The sequence below is a fragment of the Ascaphus truei genome, chromosome 3 (genome assembly GCF_040206685.1).
Source record: "Ascaphus truei isolate aAscTru1 chromosome 3, aAscTru1.hap1, whole genome shotgun sequence".
NCBI classification, from domain to species: Eukaryota; Metazoa; Chordata; class Amphibia; order Anura; family Ascaphidae; genus Ascaphus; species Ascaphus truei.
Genome location: NC_134485.1, coordinates 267,169,051 through 267,187,068, shown reverse-complemented (window position 1 = coordinate 267,187,068; position 18,018 = coordinate 267,169,051). Strand labels below are relative to the sequence as shown.

The window sequence follows — 18,018 nt, the reverse complement described above, 5'->3', positions numbered from 1 at the left end:
TTTTCAATGTAGCCACAGGTGTGGCAAATGAGAAGTGAAAATCACCACACCATGTAAAAACTGAGAAATTAGGTTGCTCAATCGAACATTTAAAAGCACACACTGTTTGTCTGCTTCACTCACATCAGCACTATCACCTGCTGCTGGGTCATTCACAAAGCAGAAACCAGCACACACCGTCAGGAAAAAGTTTATTTTACTGTGGGAGCTGGCAAACTCATTCGCCACACTTTCATGGCCGATTCGCCACTTGTGACGATTGGCGACAGGATTGCCCACCTCGGCAGTAGATGATTCTCAGTGTAAAGTTTTCACCAACAGTGGAGGGTTTTAATAACTAAAGCGACAAATCATTTAGAAACTACTAACCTCTCCCCAGCATAGTATGCACAACCTCTGCCTTGAAATGTACTCAATCAAATGGCATGCTAGCTTTCTTTACATATTTCTCATTGTTTTACTTATTGGATTATAGCTTTTATATACCTCAACCAATGTGTGTTAAATACAATTCACATGCCTTTACCAAAAAAGCAATAATGTTCCTGTGTGTGTGTATTTAGACAGACTGGATTTCAAACAGTGGTGTGTAATGCTTTAAAAATAAAAAATAAAAAAAGGATTAATATACTCACAGTGAACTGTTGGCTAACATAACACCCCATCTGTAGCTGCAGCACTTTTTCAATCCCAGCGAGTTTTTAAAAAGGTGCTTGCCCAAAGTTAACCCCTTCCTTGCCAGGAGCTGCGATGTATGCAACACATTAAAGGCTCATCCGGCAACAACAGGGTTAACTTTGGGCAAGCACCTGTTCATTTAACCACAGCTGGTGCCTTATGCGGTCATCTTTGTTTTGGAGCAATACATTGTCCATATATGCAACAGGTGCTTAACGCCAGTCCTCACGGGCCACCAACAGATCAGGTTTAAAAGGATATCCCTGCTTCAGCACAAGTGGCTCAATCAAAATGCCTGAGCCACCTGTGCTGAAACAGGGATATCATTAAAACCTGATCTGTTGGGGGCTCGAGCACCGAGTTGACAACCATTGACCATTCATATAATTTGGAACAATGAGTTAATCGGGCCAGTCACTCTTTCCTCGTGCTGGATGTTGATGCTTTTAGGCTTTTTTTCCCCCTGCAAGTCAGAAACGTTATTTTGTGAAAGGAGATGTTTCAATAATTTGTTCTTCTTTTCTATCAGTTAGATATTCACATTCTATTTACCTGCTGTGTCAGTGAAGAAAGGCTACACCACACCTGCCTAGCACTATAGACCCACACTTCTGTCCTGAGATTTGACTTCATTTCTAAATCACGTCTTATTTTGTACATTTCAGCCACGTTACTGGTGTAATCAGAAAATATATATCCCTTCAATTTGTTAAGTTGTTTTTTTCTGTAACTGTCCATGCCTTTGTTTTTCTTTGACTGACATCAAAATGGTAGAAGGCACTGGCTGAAATAATTAATTAGGAATGATAGAAAATACAGTTGCATCTTTTTAATATCAGTATGCCCACGAATATATTTAAAAAACAAAATCATGAATGTGTCCTACATTTAAAGCAATAGAATCATTTGCACACCGAGTACTGAGGAGTTTAATTCAGCACAAGTGGAAGGTGCCACAAATCCCATAACAAAATTACTAACATCTGCCTGGTATAGTCACAGTTTAATCATTGCCTTCACAGTCTGTATCGCTTTCAGGTGACCCACTGCTCCTCCTCTCATAAATATTGCACATCCTTTTCCAAGAAAACTCTTGCTGAAAGCTAGCACTGAACGACCTTCCCAAGCGCCCGTGCTGTTTCTTGGAGACATTGTCTTCGCTTTCAGATTTAGGGATTCCCCGGGCTTGTACAGGAGGTTGGGATTCAGGTTTTAGGCTTCCAAGCTGTAAGGTCCACGGACCGAATCTTTGCCAGCTGAGTCTCTGAAAAGCTATAAGGCAGTGAAGATTTCCTCCAATCTGAAAGATAAAAGCGTTATGATATTATGCTGTACAAAAGACTGGAGTAGGAAGGCCGCACTGCAAAAGGTAATCATTAGAAGTACAATTACAGTAGTCATTTGAAAACAAGTGCTTGAGATAGGAAATTCAGCATCTAAACATACAGGGCCCGCGTGCCGAAGATCGGCGCCTGAGGCGAGTGCAGAGCAGCTGTCCCCAAGAAAGTGCGGCGCCTCTAACCTTGTCCAGCACCTCCTCCTGCTAAGTGAGGCCATGTGATAGCAGGAAGAGATGCCAGAGCTTACAGAGGCATCGCCATCAGCTGGCCCTAGGATGGCATTTTCTATGCCTCCTTTTGTTCCTGGTATTGTACCAGAAACAAAAAGAGGCACAGAAAATGCAGCCTGAGCCCATCGCCTATTTTTCTCATCCCTGGCACCGGCCCTCTGAACTAATGCATTAAAAATCTACATTGGTTACACACGAGTGAGATTACTTCCTGAGAAAGTTGCATAATAGATGCATCACAGTGATCCATTTTAGTAATAACATTGCCTGGCTCATATAAATGTGTTTTTTTTCTCGCTTTTTCTTTGTAGAAGCAATGCAAGATCTACTTGTGCTAGGTGGTGTTTCACAGAGTAGCATCACTAATACATGTGCAGTCATCTCAGACAGACCTACAAAGTCTGGAGCAAGTTGTAAATCTTCAATACAGGCATACCCCACATTAACGTACGCAATGGGTCCAGGGCATGTATGTAAAGCGAAAATGTACTTAAAGTGAAGCACTACCTTTTCCCCCACTTATCGATGCATGTACTGTACTGCAATCGTCATATACGTGCATAACTGATGTAAATAACGCATTTGTAACAGCCTCTATAGTCTCCCCGCTTGCGCACAGCTTCGGTATAGGTAGGGAGCCGGTATTGCTGTTCAGGACGTGCCGACAGGTGCATGCGTGACCTGCCGTTTGCCTATTGGGCGATATGTACTTACTCGCGAGTGTACTTAAAGTGAGTGTCCTTAAACCGGGGTATGCCTGTACAGTACTTATTTTCGTGACGTTTTGGCCGTAGCAAAGAGGGGTTGTGACTATTTGCTACTTTATGTACAAATATACAGTACAAATGTATATTTTGTATGGTATAACTGAAATTCATATGACCATACAACATAAAACAAATCTCACCTTCTTTGTTTTCCTGTACTGTATACCCCTTTCAGTGTGTCGAATATCAAAGTATTCTGGATTTTGAGTATTTAGGTCAGTAACAATGTCTGCCCACCTGCAAGATAAATTGAAACTGTTGTAAAGCAATAACAAATTATGCAAACATCAGCCAATGTGATTTTAGTACAACATGTCAATGGGCTAGACTGTGTGGATTTGCAAGTGTAACTCCTTATCCAACAACACTAAAAGTGACTATTGATAAGGCAAGACAATACGGAGATAGAAAACAGCAAGTATAGGGATGTAAAACAGAGTGGTACAAGCAGCATAGAATATAAAAAGCAATATCATGAAGACACAGTAGATACTGTACACTGCTCCAATTCTATGTTCTTCAGACAGCACTCATTGGTTTGTCCTCGGGAATGTTCAAATTGTACTTTTTATTCATCCAATATGTAAAAAACGGCAACAATTATTTTTGATCACACAAGGATGGAGGGAAGAGTTTGGCAGGTGGTCAGGGAGCTGGGGAGCCACTGGCTGCTGCTGGTGGGGAGTCACAGCACCGGCCCACCTGGGCAATATACCCATGCTTACGTCAGTCTACTCCAATGGTATTCAAACAGGTTCATGGACCATAACAGGGTTCCTGTAGTTTTTCTATCGTAACCAGCAAATCTGTGCTAAAGGTTGCTATGCGGGTACTTACATTCAGTTACATTTCCACTATTCAAATAATATGCAGGTATAGACGTAGTAAATATATTGGATGGACAGAATACATAGTGTTGTGATCCTCCACATGATTGACAGTAAAGCGATTCATGGTTAGGTAATATTTGAGAATATGGTTTATAATAATCTTTTTGCAGCAGGGCCCTTAGTGTGAGCTTCATCATTAATATGGCAGTACATAATATTATTTAGTGCATATGTTAACTGGTAGAAATTAATTATATGCAAGTATAATCATCGAGTGCATACACAGTAGCAGATCCACACTTTACCATAGGGTCAATAACATACTTTTTACAGTGAATTGTAGGATGCTTTCTGCTTGGCTCGCCAATTAATATCCAATATTCTACTTCATGTTGGAGGTGTGGACCCCTGCAAAACGCAACACATTTTTTATTTACATTTATGCCATCCTGTAATGTTTGTACAGTCTCTGCAGTTGATTTGAATGGCAGATTTTGCTTTGATCTGCAGTTTTTGTTCCCAGGGGGACCGTCCTCAGAAACTCTTTAGGAATGTGTACAAGCAAATACAGTTGAAGTGAATATAGTAAAATAATTCAAGAATGCCTGGAATATATACTTAAAACTATTTTCCATTACCAACAGAATAGAACCCTAGTTGCCATTAAGGTAGTGTGATGACGCAGGACTGCATATTATTTAAGGCATGCCAAAATGTGCATGGTACTGTAATTGTGTAAGAATGATTCCAAGAACTGAATTAAAATATGTCCGACATGGTGAGATCAGTGAACCCTCTCTGGAATTACTGTGATTTTCATGAGGTGTTCTCTAAATCTGATCTACGTTCTTAGTACTGTATTTCTAGCGTTGGACAACAATTGGCATGCACAGCTCCACAAAACTGAATTAAAGCAGCAACCCCCCTTACCCGTCACCCGCCAACTTTACAAAAAAAAATTAACAGCAGTAGAAAATATGAAACAAAAATTGACTGATTTTCAAAGGGGACTTATGATGTCTCTTACACACCAAAAAAAAAAAAAAAAAAAAAAGGGGGGGGGGGGTTACCTAAAAATCGCCAGCGCCTAACCTAAAAATCATAGCTTCAAAATGACCTAACATCAGTGATAAGTAGAACTGAATCTTTATGAGAGAAAACATTGATTGATGTCATAATAATGGTTTACATTGATCACAGTGTATCTACATCGATTTATCCATGCAGATAAGAGGGTTTAGAAGCATATAATTATGTGATAATATCTTGGAATGATTTTTGGTACCAGGTGTTACAGCAAAAGTGCAATTCTATTGCATTAGGGGGAGGGGGAGGTGAGGCGAGGCGTTATTAGAGGGTAAGAAACTGAATTAACAATGCTTTGAAGTTTAGTACTGTCACTGCATAGCAATCATTAAATCCGCAATCCCATCTTCACAGATCTGCTGTTTTTGCATTACCTTTTCTCATCCTGATCACAATATTCACTGTACAATCTTACAGAAGTTGTTTGATATGTGGTAGTGTCCTTTCTACAGTTAGTCTTCCAGGCCCAAAACTGCACAGCTACTAAATATACTGGTAACAATGAAACAACCATTAACAATTGTTGCATTGCCAAGTCCTTTCACTTAGTTGTTATTCAAACATACTTTGTTGGTAGAAATTAATTATAAAAAAAAAAATGCATGTCAGGCCCTTCTTGCAGTGACCGAGTTCAAGGTTAACAACTAGGACAACAAGTTTGCAATCACAGTGTATGCACACTAATGTATGTTTACTGGTGGTACTGCAGACACATTCTGCTTACCTATATGCTCTACAAGCCTTCACAGGAGTGGCTTCAAATCCAATAGGGCAAAAATAATGATTCTGGCAATGATAAATGTAAGCCATGGATTCATCTTTCAGACCTTGTGTTAACTTTGCCAAAGCTCCAACAGCTAGAAAGCACACAAAATGGAAGTTTAGACGGGTATAACATACGTTAGGACAACAGAAAAGCCCTCAGACACACACAAAATGAGGTGTCAGTGCATTTGCAGGGGAGTTGACCATTTGAAGACCTTTGAAGACTCAAGTCACATTTAGATTGTTAAAAAATATTTTTTTACAAACATTTCCATTAATACATTTTTTGCAATGTCTCTTAAAAATGCCTTATGGCTCAGTTACAGCAATGTTAAAATCCCGTAGGTTACCTCATTTGGATGTGGTTTCGTTTTTTTTGTTGCAGTTTGAGTATACTTATGAAAAGCCATTTAAAAAAAAAAAAAAAAAACAGTATGGTCTCAACCTTGGACGTTTTTTTTACATTTGTATCTAGTTATGAAGCAAGGGGTCTCCAGAATTAAACATTAAGTTTATCTCCAGTGGACCCTCTGCTTCCAGAGATACTTCCCTCCACAGAGTATTCCGGCGGTGGCCATGGCTGTGTGAAGAATATGGAAGTTTAAATGTGCATGGGAGCCAATAGGAAGTCGCAACAATCTGTGGTGGCTTTCTATTGGTCTGCATGATGCAGGATGCAGGAGCTTTTAACCACCATGAGATACTGGCAGGACCTTCGGAAGTATGTTTCTCGGGTAGGAGGAAGTCTCCAGAGATTAAATGAACGCAGTTCAGCTCCAGAAACATCCTGCTCCATATCAATTTAAAAAAATAAATAAAAAAAATAGTTGTCCTTTAATTAACTTATCCTATGATATGAATACAATGTGTCACATGACCCAAACCTCAAATCAATTACAAATAATTATGTGTTGAGAATATATATATATAATCAAAAAATAAATAGATGATACCGTTCTGTGGCTAACAGAACGGTATCATCTATTTATTTTTTCATTATTGAAGCTCGGCTAACACGGTACTGATACCTCCACACATACATACATACATGATAGAAGGTCACTGGCACTCCTGTAGGTAATCAGTAGTGGGCTGGTGCATGTCCCATAGAATTAATAAAAGCATACATTACCATGAAGCGGCAACAAGGCGACAGCACTTAGTCAGTTTGAAGCAGTATTATGTATTAAACATATAGCACATATCTCCAACGTTTCGATCCCACAGGGGGATCTTCCTCGGGGGGGGGGGGGGGGGGGCGAAGATCTCCCTGTGGGATCGAAACGTTGGAGATATGTGCTATATGTTTAATACATAATACTGCTTCAAACTGTCTGAGTGCTGTCGTCTTGTTGCCGCTTCATGGTAATGTATGTATGTATGTATGTATATTATATTATATATACATACACACTATATAGTACTCTGTATATAGTATTAGTACTGTAGTATAGTACTGTTTATAATATTCTGTAAATTCGTGTAAAACTACTAAAAGATGGAGCCATTGATTTTTTTTCTCTCTGGATTCTGCAAGTTCCACTGCATTCTCGCACTGCAGGAGCGGTCAATACAAAAACTAGGTTTGTAAGAGTACAGTACAGCCAGCAGTTTCAAATGGTCCCAAAAGAAAAATACTAAAAATCTTTAATAAGCAGCATAGATACCTGCTTAACATGATCCCCATGTGTGCACTTACCAGATTCACCTGCTGTCTTGTTCTTCCCATGAGGTTTATATAGGACATATGAACACCCTTTCACGTGGAAATGGTCGTTGATTTGTCTGAACCATCTGATGAGAAAAATCCTCCTTTCATTAAAATTTTAAGTAATATGCTAGCAAAGCATTCATTTTAAATTAATATTACTATGTCAATATCTTTTGGAATTACGTTTGTTGTTTAGCAGACTTTGGTCAGTAACTTGAACACGGAGCCGATTCTCTAAAACCAGAATAGTTTAAGCTACATGAATAGCCAAACACATATTCCATATACTTTGTGTAGGTTTAGTCACATACTGTAGACATACTCTTAACTTCAAATTATTTTGATATTTGTTCAGGATACAGACTAATACCGGCAAAGCTGCATTTGTATTGTAAAACTGGATAAATTAGGCCCCCAGTAATTACTCTACATAGGATCAATCTACAAACGTACATTATTTTAAGTTTTGCCCATGTATAGCATGATGACTGATGAATATTAGCTGGATGGCAGAAAAATTTGCAACAAACATTTCCCAGTGTATTTGTGGGTTCTACGGTTAGGAAACAGTTGTGCACGTATAAAAGGCGTTTTTCCAAATTATATATTTTGGTTCTTCAGTTAAATAATCCCTTCAATGGCAAACAAAATTTGATTGATAGCTCCCAAATTTACAGAACTGAACTCCATAAGCAACTTTAATATCAATACGGATTTGAAACCACACTTCTGTTGACTTCAGGTGCACTTAACGTCAGGATTAAATTGAGAAAACAGATAATCCCTTTACTCAGAGAGGTAAAGCATCGCAAATAGCTTAAAATACAACCTTTCTGCTTAAAATCTCAGTACAATATGTTACAAAGTTGGGGAGTGAAGGGCGTATTCTCACTCTTTTCTGAGTAGCCTATATACAGTATAGACTCTGAACCCCAAACTCAAAGTATTTAACAAATACAATAAAAAAAACATCAATAAATCCTACATCCATTCTCTAACACTCATTTTCTTATAGGGGTAGTGCCACCAAGGACAAAAGCAACACGTCTATCACTAGCTTCAATTTAGATGAGACACACACACACCTCAATATTTCAGTATAAAATGATAAATTAAGAACGTGCCGTCATTAATACAGTGATACCATACCACACATAGTATCTATATTACAGGCACATTCCCTTATGTTTTTAAAAAGTGTGGTTGCATTCCAGACAGATTCTCTTATAATTTGTAGGAGTTTGAAGGACTAGCCTTCTTATTGTAGAGAGTAATAGTTTTGATTGATTAACATATCACTCAACTTCAAATAACTCCCACCTCTCCCCTTGTAAAATGGAGGCCATGTATTTCTAATATTCTAATGTTAACAAAAAGAACATTGTGGGGATTGACAATAAGGAAATTGCGCTGCTTCATATAACTATCCCAGGAGGAATTTAAGGGTCGGGACGGACTTACCTCATTAAAGTTGTATTCCCAGTAAAGGGACCAAACCGAATCTCTTCAAAGGGTGGTTGAAAACCCAAGATATGTAAAGCTTCCTCTTGAGTAATTGGTGGGAGACTGTGACAAACAAAAGTATTATTGGAATGTAACGGTTTGGTTTTAGATGGGTACATTTTTTCAGATTTGCATTTGAGATATTTGTTTCCATCGAGTTTCTAAGGACTTTGGAAATTCCCAGGCTCATTTAATACTGTACTATCCAAGCAAGAACTCGACGGCTACTTGCAGTCTAATTCTTTAGTGTGAGAAACTCAGACTCAACGATGAGACCACTGCAGGAATTGGTCTGAATAGAATCTAGCTGTAAAGAAACTAGCCTTTATAGATCCTCATATACTAATTCCTTTCTGCCAGACATCCTTAATACAGTGTGTGCAAACTACAAGTACTGTCTGCAGTGATACACAATCTCTGGCTCAGGGATCTACAGTATTTATCCTAAATACAAATGCATTGCCGCCGTTGTGTGCACGTATAGTAAGCGTGACGCGACAGCATGGTCGTGATCGCTGGATGTCATATCAATTTGATTTTCCAGCGACCATCGCGTCGCCGGCACTATAAGCGTAGCCTAATAAGCAAAAGATTTCATTTAATGACCCAGTCCAAACACAGGAACTAATGAAACTTCTAAATTGTAAGCTCGCCGTGGCAGGGACCTCTTTCCTATATATACACTACTATCATACCATATTGTCCTCCCTGACCCATTGTACTGTGCTGTGGTTTTAGGTTGGCCTCATACAAATAAAATATAACATCAGTAATATGTTTAAAGCAGCAATACGGATTTAAAAAAAAAAATTATATATATTTTTTTTTTTTTTTTAAAGTTATTACAGATTTGAAGCAGGTGGTCTCCAGAGCTGAACACCACCATTCATTTCAGCCCGTGGACCCCCTGCTTCCAGAGATATTTACCTCCGTAGCAGTGCTGGTATCAACCAGACAGACAATCTGTGATCCTTAATCTAATTGCGGCTTAAAAATGTCCCACGTCATGCAGGCCAATAGGAAGCCGTGACATCACCTGGTGCGGCTTCTAATTGGCCCGCACCTTTAAACTCAGCAGAGATACCGGCACCTACTATGGAGTTAAGTATCTCTGTAAGCAGGGTGTCCCGAGAGCTGAAATGATGTGTTCAGGCAACAAGAAACCTCCACCGTATTGCATATAGCAAATAAAAAGATCACTTGTGAGCACATTCACATGTCTTAGGCAGGTCTGCAACCCTGCCTTTCACTGGGAAATGACATGCAAATGAGCACAAAATGTGTCACCTTTTGTCTGAAATATAACAATGGTTTTTCAGACAAAAGGCGACACATTGTGTGCTCATTTGCATGTCATTTTCCAGAATCCCTTGCTGCAGTAGAAGCACTGTATGCAAGGTGGTAATGGTTGAAAGGCAGGGGTGCAGACCTGCCTAAGACATGTGAATGTGCTCACAGGTGATTGTGATTATATATATATATATATATATATATATATATATATATATAATCAAAACAAATGTCCCACTTATGATGCAAAAAAATTGTATTGAAAAAACAACAGGCACAAACAAATCCATTTGTTTGTGCCTGTTGTTTTTCCAATACAATTTTTTTGCATCATAACTTGAGTGCTGTTCTTGTCTCCCAGTGGGACACTTGTTTTGCTATTGATCTCTATAGAACATGCACCTGCCTTACTAAAGCCTTGGAAGTGCCTGCTGCTATCAATATAATATAATATATATAAGATTTTGGATTTGGTAAAATAAAAATGACCCAGATGTAACCCACTAAACAGGTCACTGGCATTAGTAAAATGTTGGTCCTAGAAAAGACTGTTCATTTAAGCTACTCCAACCTGCACGTATTCTAACCTGTGAAAAAAGCTCTCGTATTGGTTACTATTACTGTGGGTGGGAGGTCAGCATGGAGAGGGCACCACATCAAATCTGCAATGCAGACATTGTTACAGTCCGTAGATCAGCGCGTCTTCACATATCATTTGTGTACGGAAGATGTTGGCAAAAAACGAGATTTTAAAAAAATATTTTTTTTAAAAATCAGGTCGATACATAAAATATGAAAAATACTATAAAATCACAGATTTGTCTAATACAGGAATGTCCAACTCCAGTCATCAAGGGCCACCAACAGGCCAGGTTTCAAGGACATATCTGCTTCAGCACAGGTGGCTCAGTCACTGAAGCAGGCATATCCCTAATACCTAGCTTGTTCGTGGCCCTTGAGCACCCCATGTCTAATACAAAGACTGCTAGAAACTTCTGAGACATTTACCTTCCTCCTCCCAGTGTACTGTAAAGGAAGTTCCAGCACGATACCAGAGAGGAAACGCCACAAGAGGTCTTGTACTGGGGCCGGCTGATACAATACCTGTGGGAACAAAGTCAACAGACATCTACAAGTCTATGCTACATAGATATTTAAAAAGAAAATAAATAGCGATTTATAGATTTACACAACCTGTTCTGCTTGCTCATCTCAAAGATGCACTTTTGAGAATTATAAATGCCATAAACTTTTTGCTTGTGCACAAAAGGTAACCGGGCGCTATCTAAAATAAACTGATCACCTTTAATAAAGTGGATGGAAATATGAATGGAAAAGAGTCACACGCCTTCCCCTTAACTGCTGGTAAGCACACGGATCCTCAGGATATTCAATTACCTCCAAAGTGAGAGGAACCAAAGATAGGAGTCAGTATATACACTGATGAAAACTGATAAGGGGATATTAGATAATCTCCATGGAGACAGTGAATGAATATAGATATATAATAACAGATACTCACCATGGAGAATCTCCATGGTGAAAGCGACTGGCCCGTGTGAGTATCTGTTATTATATATGTATATTCATTCACTGTCTCGTGCGAGTACTTGGAGTAATTTACTTATTCCACTTTACCATCTTTGACCCTCAGTCATTTATAGAGTGTATTGTTCCCACCTGCATACTGTTTTTTGCTGATCTGCGCTCACCTTGTTTCTCTATTTTCTCATAAACTTTTTGCTGCCTAGTACTCAACAAATATGTTTTACACGGTCATCTGTGATAATCTGTATATGAAGCACTATACACATAAAAAGTCACAAAAATAAACCAATATGGTTTGCAGACAACATAGGATGTAAAGTGCAGAAATTATGAAATCACTGTCAATTACCTGCACTTAAGTGATTGAACATGTGTGTTTTATTATAGCTGTGGCCCTTCCAAGTAAAGATATATTATTTTTATATGAAACTGTAGTCTTATCCCAGCCACAGCTTGCTCACATATTAAAACGGTCTACTTAATGTAAGCCATGTACATTTGAGCTACTTCTCGTAAAACGAAGGCCGAGTCCCCACTGGTGCTGACCGCGCTCATGCTCGAGTGTGGTGACATCATCAACTCTTCGAGCATGAGCGTTCTGCTGTCCTGCACTAATTTTAGTGTGACTGTGAAGGGAGGTGTGTGTGTTACAATGCCTAGTGACCCAGAGCAGAGTCTCTGCAATAAAACACATTGTAACACCAGAGCCTGTGCTTCCACCTCTCTCCGCTCAGCTCCCCCCCCCCCCTTCCACCTCTCTGCTCAGCCTATACTGCCTCTCTACCCCCATTGGTCAGAGCAGGGTCATGTGATCCTGCTCTGCGCTCCAAACTCAAACTGAATTGTCTCCCCACGCATGCCGCGTGAGCGGAGACGTGACAATTCACATTGCAGGAACTAAACTCGGCAAGCGCCGCGTGCTCAGCACTAGTGTGGACGCAGCCTAATATTGAAGTTGACAGTAAATTTAAACTCCTGCACCGCAAGTCATAGCGGTCAAGTTAAAATTTGTCATGTACGGCAGTGCTTGCCAGATGCCACAAGATGTGTGTATTGTTACAATCTACTTTACCAAAATAAGAATGGGCAAAGTAAGTACTACTTAGTGCACACTTACAAAACATTAAACAATCAATCATGCAATGGTCATGCACACTTGCAAAGCAGTAGTCACTAAGGGAGTAGCACTATGGTCAGTTGCAGGATAACACACCAAATCTATCGTTAACAGCTATTGATTTGAATGACAATCAATACAGGATTAGCACTGGGACTGTGAGCGCCTTGGGACACGGACTACTTTAATTCTCTTGTTTTATTGTGTACCTTTTATCTCTTCAATATGCGTGGTGTAACAGATTAAGTGTTGTGCACATGGTCAGCACATACATACTGTACAAAACACATAACTAAGCTTGGCTATCTCTGAAACATTTCACTTTGGAAAGGACTGTCCTTGGATTACTCTTTAATGGATGCTATGCTTATCCCTATAGCATCTAATGTTAAGCCTGCATGCTGCAGTACCATCTCCTGAGGTCTAGCACTTTCCGTTGCTTAACATCATCCATGATGGATTGCTGGGGACACTCCCTGAGTGGTTTCACTTTGTCAATTCTTTTCTTTGGAGCGGGTTTCTTAGCAACACCTGCATAAAAACAAAGTAGTAGACTGGACATTAAAAGAAATACGGACGTGTTAGAGAGTTCATAAATCAAACAATGTATTACCACAGAGATAGAAAATATATCACTGTATTGTTAAGAAAGCATAACTACGCAGTGAGTAATACAATATGCATTTATATTTTATATACTGTAGTGCAAACTTGAAGTAGCAATAATAGACCTGGGAGGGGTGTACATTTGTATTAGATTGTGACCAACAAGTGATTTCTCCATACAGTAGGTCTCTAAGTTTGTACAGAGATTCTGAAACACAACACGTGTATATTCATGCACCATTTTACAAGCCCTTTTTGAAAAGTGCAATATAAATACAATGATTACTCTCCTCAAAGAATTTACAATTAAAAGGAACATTAGATCCAAGTCCATTTTTAGATAACTTTTTCAGCTGTCCCATGCAGTTAAATATACTGCTACTTTAAATTAAAAGGAAACATACACTGTATTAATCCAGACTGGATGCATTTTTACATGCTTTAGCTTTTGTAACCTACAGCTTTTCTGGGACGGAGACTATACAAAATAAATAATAATAAAAAAGACAGTATCATCTAGAACAGTAAGTGACACCCCAGTATCTGAGCTAAAAACATATTAAAATTTAGTCTTTGAGTATTATGTATAAAGGTTCCCGGGCTTGGTGCTTAGGCTTCAAATTGATGTTAACCACATTTTTTAACCTCAATTTTGTATTTACTTCGCTTTGATTTCACCGACTTTGGTCCAGCCAAATACAGAAGCAATAAGCATAAATAGTGGCGATCAGATTATTTCACCTGGTCTGCTTTTTACATTTGGTGCCATAGTGTTGAAGTCTGATGTATCAATTTCCCAGGCAAGGGGAAGTGTCCCAAGATCACTCGATAAAGAATCCAGGCTTGTATCCTCATTGTAAATACTATCCGACCCACTAGGCTGAAGGTCAATATATGTTAGTGTGTTGTTTAAGGCAGCTTTGTCTTGCGCACTTGAACTTCTGACAGAACCAGGGGCTTTACACACAGTTGTCGCTGGGTTTAAAAAAGCATAGTCCGGACAGACAGTATAGAATTTTTCCCTTGTGTGAGTGACTGGACATCCCCAAGGATACTGCCCATCTCCACTAGACCCAATGTCTGCAGTGGGAGCACCCGCCACACTAAAGGATTTCACAGCATCATGAAGATCGTCCTTTGGACACTTTCTCATGGATTTGTGCTCAGAACCATTTGCTCCTCTGTCAGTTTCTACGTTAGGCATTGAATGAAGCTGCAAGATGTAGTTGTGCGAGTGCCGCCAGGAGAAATCCACCAATATTTATCCAGTGCAAGACTTCTAATATTTCATCTAAGGAGCTGCATCCTGCAAATGAGACCTGAAAAGTAAAGTAAAAAAAAAATATGTCACAGACCCATTGTAAATGTTATGGACTTAATACTGTACAGTAAGGCCAAATTTCTATATACACAACAGTGAGTAATAACATACACAATGAAAGCACTGGTATTAGTGTGCAGTGATAGAGATATAATAATAATAATAATAATAATAATGTTTTCCGTGCACATCATCCAGTCCAGCTCATTATAAAACTCCACCAAAATAAATGTGAGAAGTGAAAGCAGAAGAGGAATCAACTCTCTAAAATGGAAATAGTTTAAGAAGTGCATCTTCTATACCATAAGACAACGCCCGGCGCTGGAACACACCTCACGGCCCATTCATCTGAATAGGATGGCTCCTAGTATTGCTATCAGCTGTGGGACTCATTCCTGTTTTACCAACAGCTCGTCCAGTGCAATGTTTTTCAACCACGGTTCCTAGTAATCCTTGGGTTACCCAGGCATCCCTAAAAGGGATCCCTGTAAATGTTCAGGTCATTTTAAAATTGTACCAAATACAGATGAATTTACAATGCATCTGATCTCAGACACAGTATTAGAGTCGGGGTTCTTCAGAATGTCACATAGGGTTCCTTACAGAGGTCCCCGCGCTCTTCCCCAAAGCATTTAAATTAAATGCCGGGAAGTGTACAAGGCCTCTGTAACGGACTTACCTAGGCCGGTTCCTAAGTTAAGGGGGGGGGGGGGGGGGGGCGCGAGCACTGGGGCTGAAAAGACGGGGGCCAGCACAGAAAGTTTGAGCACGTAAAAGAAGCTAACTTCAGCATCATAAAACTATCAAATTAACACTGAAAATAGTAAGGGGGGGAGGGGTTAAATGTAATTTTACCAGATAGCCCTATGTAATAAGACACATTACAGCCTATATACTGTACACAGTTAGGCAGTTTATGATATAGCATCAATTAGGGGGTCATTGTATATTATTCAAGGTGAACGTTTGGGCCGAAAATTCCCATAGCCACTTGAGACAATATAGAATAAAGCCCTTATTTTATTTATTTATAAAATATTTTACCAGGAAGTAATACATAGAGAGTTACCTCTCGTTTTCAAGTATGTCCTGGGCACAGAGTAAAACAAATAATACATGGTTACAAATATAGTTACATAAATGAACAGGGTATACATTATATACAAGACATTGCGTGCAGTTAAAGAAAATATATATTATGAGCGTATGAAACAGTTACAGACCAGATTAAAATGAGAGACAGCCTTAGATGTGAAAGAACTTAAACTGGTGGTGGATTTGAGAGTCTCTGGTAGCTTGTTCCAGTTTTGGGGTGCACGGTAAGAGAAGGAGGAGCGGCCGATACTTTGTTGAGCCTTGGGACCATGAACAGTCTGTCACTGCACTGCAAGTCTCATACATTTAATAGGTGGGACTGCAATTTTAAAGATGCAACGTCCCTACTATTTGTTTTGCATATAACCAAAAAAAAAAGAAAAAAAAAAAAGACAATGATTAAAGTCTTTATTCCAGACTCCCCTGACATGTCAGTCGCTTGCAGCTTTGAATGGATAAGCAGTTCTGCTTTCATCATGGACAGGCCAGTGCTATTCACTGCTGAAAAGATTCAGAGTAATATAGAAATACTATAACAATTTATAGGCGGGTAGGAAATAGAAAGATCAAATGACAGGCATTGATCGCAATGAGCCTTTAAGGCCTGTGGTGGCAGCAGCACCAAGACAACCAAGTCACTCAACACAACACAACACAGCAGCAACAGCAGCAGCAGCAGCAGCATCATCATCATAAGCCTGATTCAGCCTAGCAGGCTCCATGCACTGCGGAGAGCAGTCTGATGGGAGGACCATTGCAAGCCCAAACTGTGCCCCCCTTCCGCCCTCAAACCTTACAATCCCCGCAGATGTTAGGGAGGTATACATGCATTCACTTCTTCCTCTCCAGCTTACCTCCCACGGAAATTATTTAGAGGAGAGCATGGACAGTGACTGCTGGGCTTGTTTTCTGTGCAATGTCAGGTGGGATTTGCAGCGAGAGCAGCCTCCTCCTCTCCCATGCCCTCTATCTACTCTTCTTCACCACTCCCCTAGTAGCAGTAATCAAATGCCTACACTAATCTAAATTAAATGACCGCCACCTACTGTAGGGAAGACTTCATTGTTTAACCCCTTCAGCGCTGTAGGGACCTGCAATGTGTTCTTATTGTACAGAGTTGCACACTGGATAAAAATATCATTAGATATAGGTCACATACAATAAAAGTAAATTGTATCCATAGAGCAAACTGACAATTGATATTGTTTTAATAAGGCTCAAGACTTATTCCCATTATGTAATACATCTCATATTATTTAGTTGTGTTCGTTTCTACTGAGAAGTGATATGTACATGGATGATGCTGTACGAATATATATATTTATTTTTTTCCCATCGTTTATTAAAATTGCTTGGTCAACAGGTTTTCCATTTGAACGTTATAATATCTTTGTAGATAATGTTATAGAGAAGATAACAAACCCAAAACTAGGCTTACTTTTGGTGGTATTGTTCAGCATGGCTTTAGGTTGGAAAAACATTTTTTCCACTTTGTTCCTTAAGTTCAAGTTCTCGCAAGCAAATGGAAATGAATGGAAAATTAAGACATTTCTAACACCCGACTTAGGCTACAGCCCAGTGGTCACGGCTGCATGTGCGCCGGAGTGTCTCGCGACACCTGCATATGTTTTAGGAGATCATACGAAGGGGGGGGCAGCCATGACATCACGTGGCTGGTTCGCCCTCATTGGCTGAACTACGGCCGTGAAGTGGCCAATGCTCGGCCACCGCACCAAAAGACAAAAATATTGCCTTTTAGCCAAGGCGGTGCGCATGACGCCTTCTGCACACACGTCGACTGGGATATAATGATGATGAGGGTCACTGGGGGACATATGATGATGATGAGGGTCACTGGGGGACATATAATGATGATGAGGGTCACTGGGGGACATATAATGATGATGATGATGATGATGGTGGTGGTCTCTGAGACATACATATGTACAGTAAAGTGCAATATTATGTAAATGTTCCATCTGGTACAGTATGTAGGAAACAATACCAGATATAGAAATTCCAATGGTTAATAACAGTTATACTCTGTCTCCGAACAGGAACAGGACTGGCATAGAGGGGGTTATAATAGAGCAGTAGTGGATGAATCAAGCCTTCGATGAATGGGTTTTAC

The 18,018-nt window shown here is 39.6% G+C and overlaps 1 protein-coding gene across 1 annotated transcript; it reads right to left on the bottom strand.

Moving 5' to 3' along the window:
- Positions 1-1,664: 1,664 nt before the first annotated feature.
- On the bottom strand, positions 1,665-16,873 carry BIVM (basic, immunoglobulin-like variable motif containing). Its single transcript, XM_075590748.1, has 10 exons — positions 16,742-16,873; positions 14,213-14,790; positions 13,276-13,396; positions 11,209-11,304; positions 8,869-8,973; positions 7,396-7,490; positions 5,656-5,788; positions 4,170-4,253; positions 3,156-3,252; positions 1,665-1,978 (listed from the first exon to the last, which is right to left on the bottom strand). The coding sequence occupies exons 2-10, from the start codon at positions 14,673-14,675 to the stop codon at positions 1,682-1,684; spliced, it is 1,491 nt and encodes a 496-aa protein (XP_075446863.1). The 5' UTR covers positions 14,676-14,790; positions 16,742-16,873; the 3' UTR covers positions 1,665-1,681.
- Positions 16,874-18,018: the final 1,145 nt, after the last annotated feature.

Bases quoted from the DNA above. Each gene is read 5' to 3' on its own strand.
- BIVM (XM_075590748.1), bottom strand. From the start codon at position 14,675: ATGCCTAACGTAGAAACTGACAGAGGAGCAAATGGTTCTGAGCACAAA. The intron at 11,305-13,275 runs GTACTGCAGCAT...TTGTTCCCACAG, and splicing joins GTGCTAGACCTCAGGAGATG to GTATTGTATCAGCCGGCCCC. The intron at 8,974-11,208 runs GTAAATGTCTCA...TGTTTGTCACAG, and splicing joins AGTACACTGGGAGGAGGAAG to TCTCCCACCAATTACTCAAG.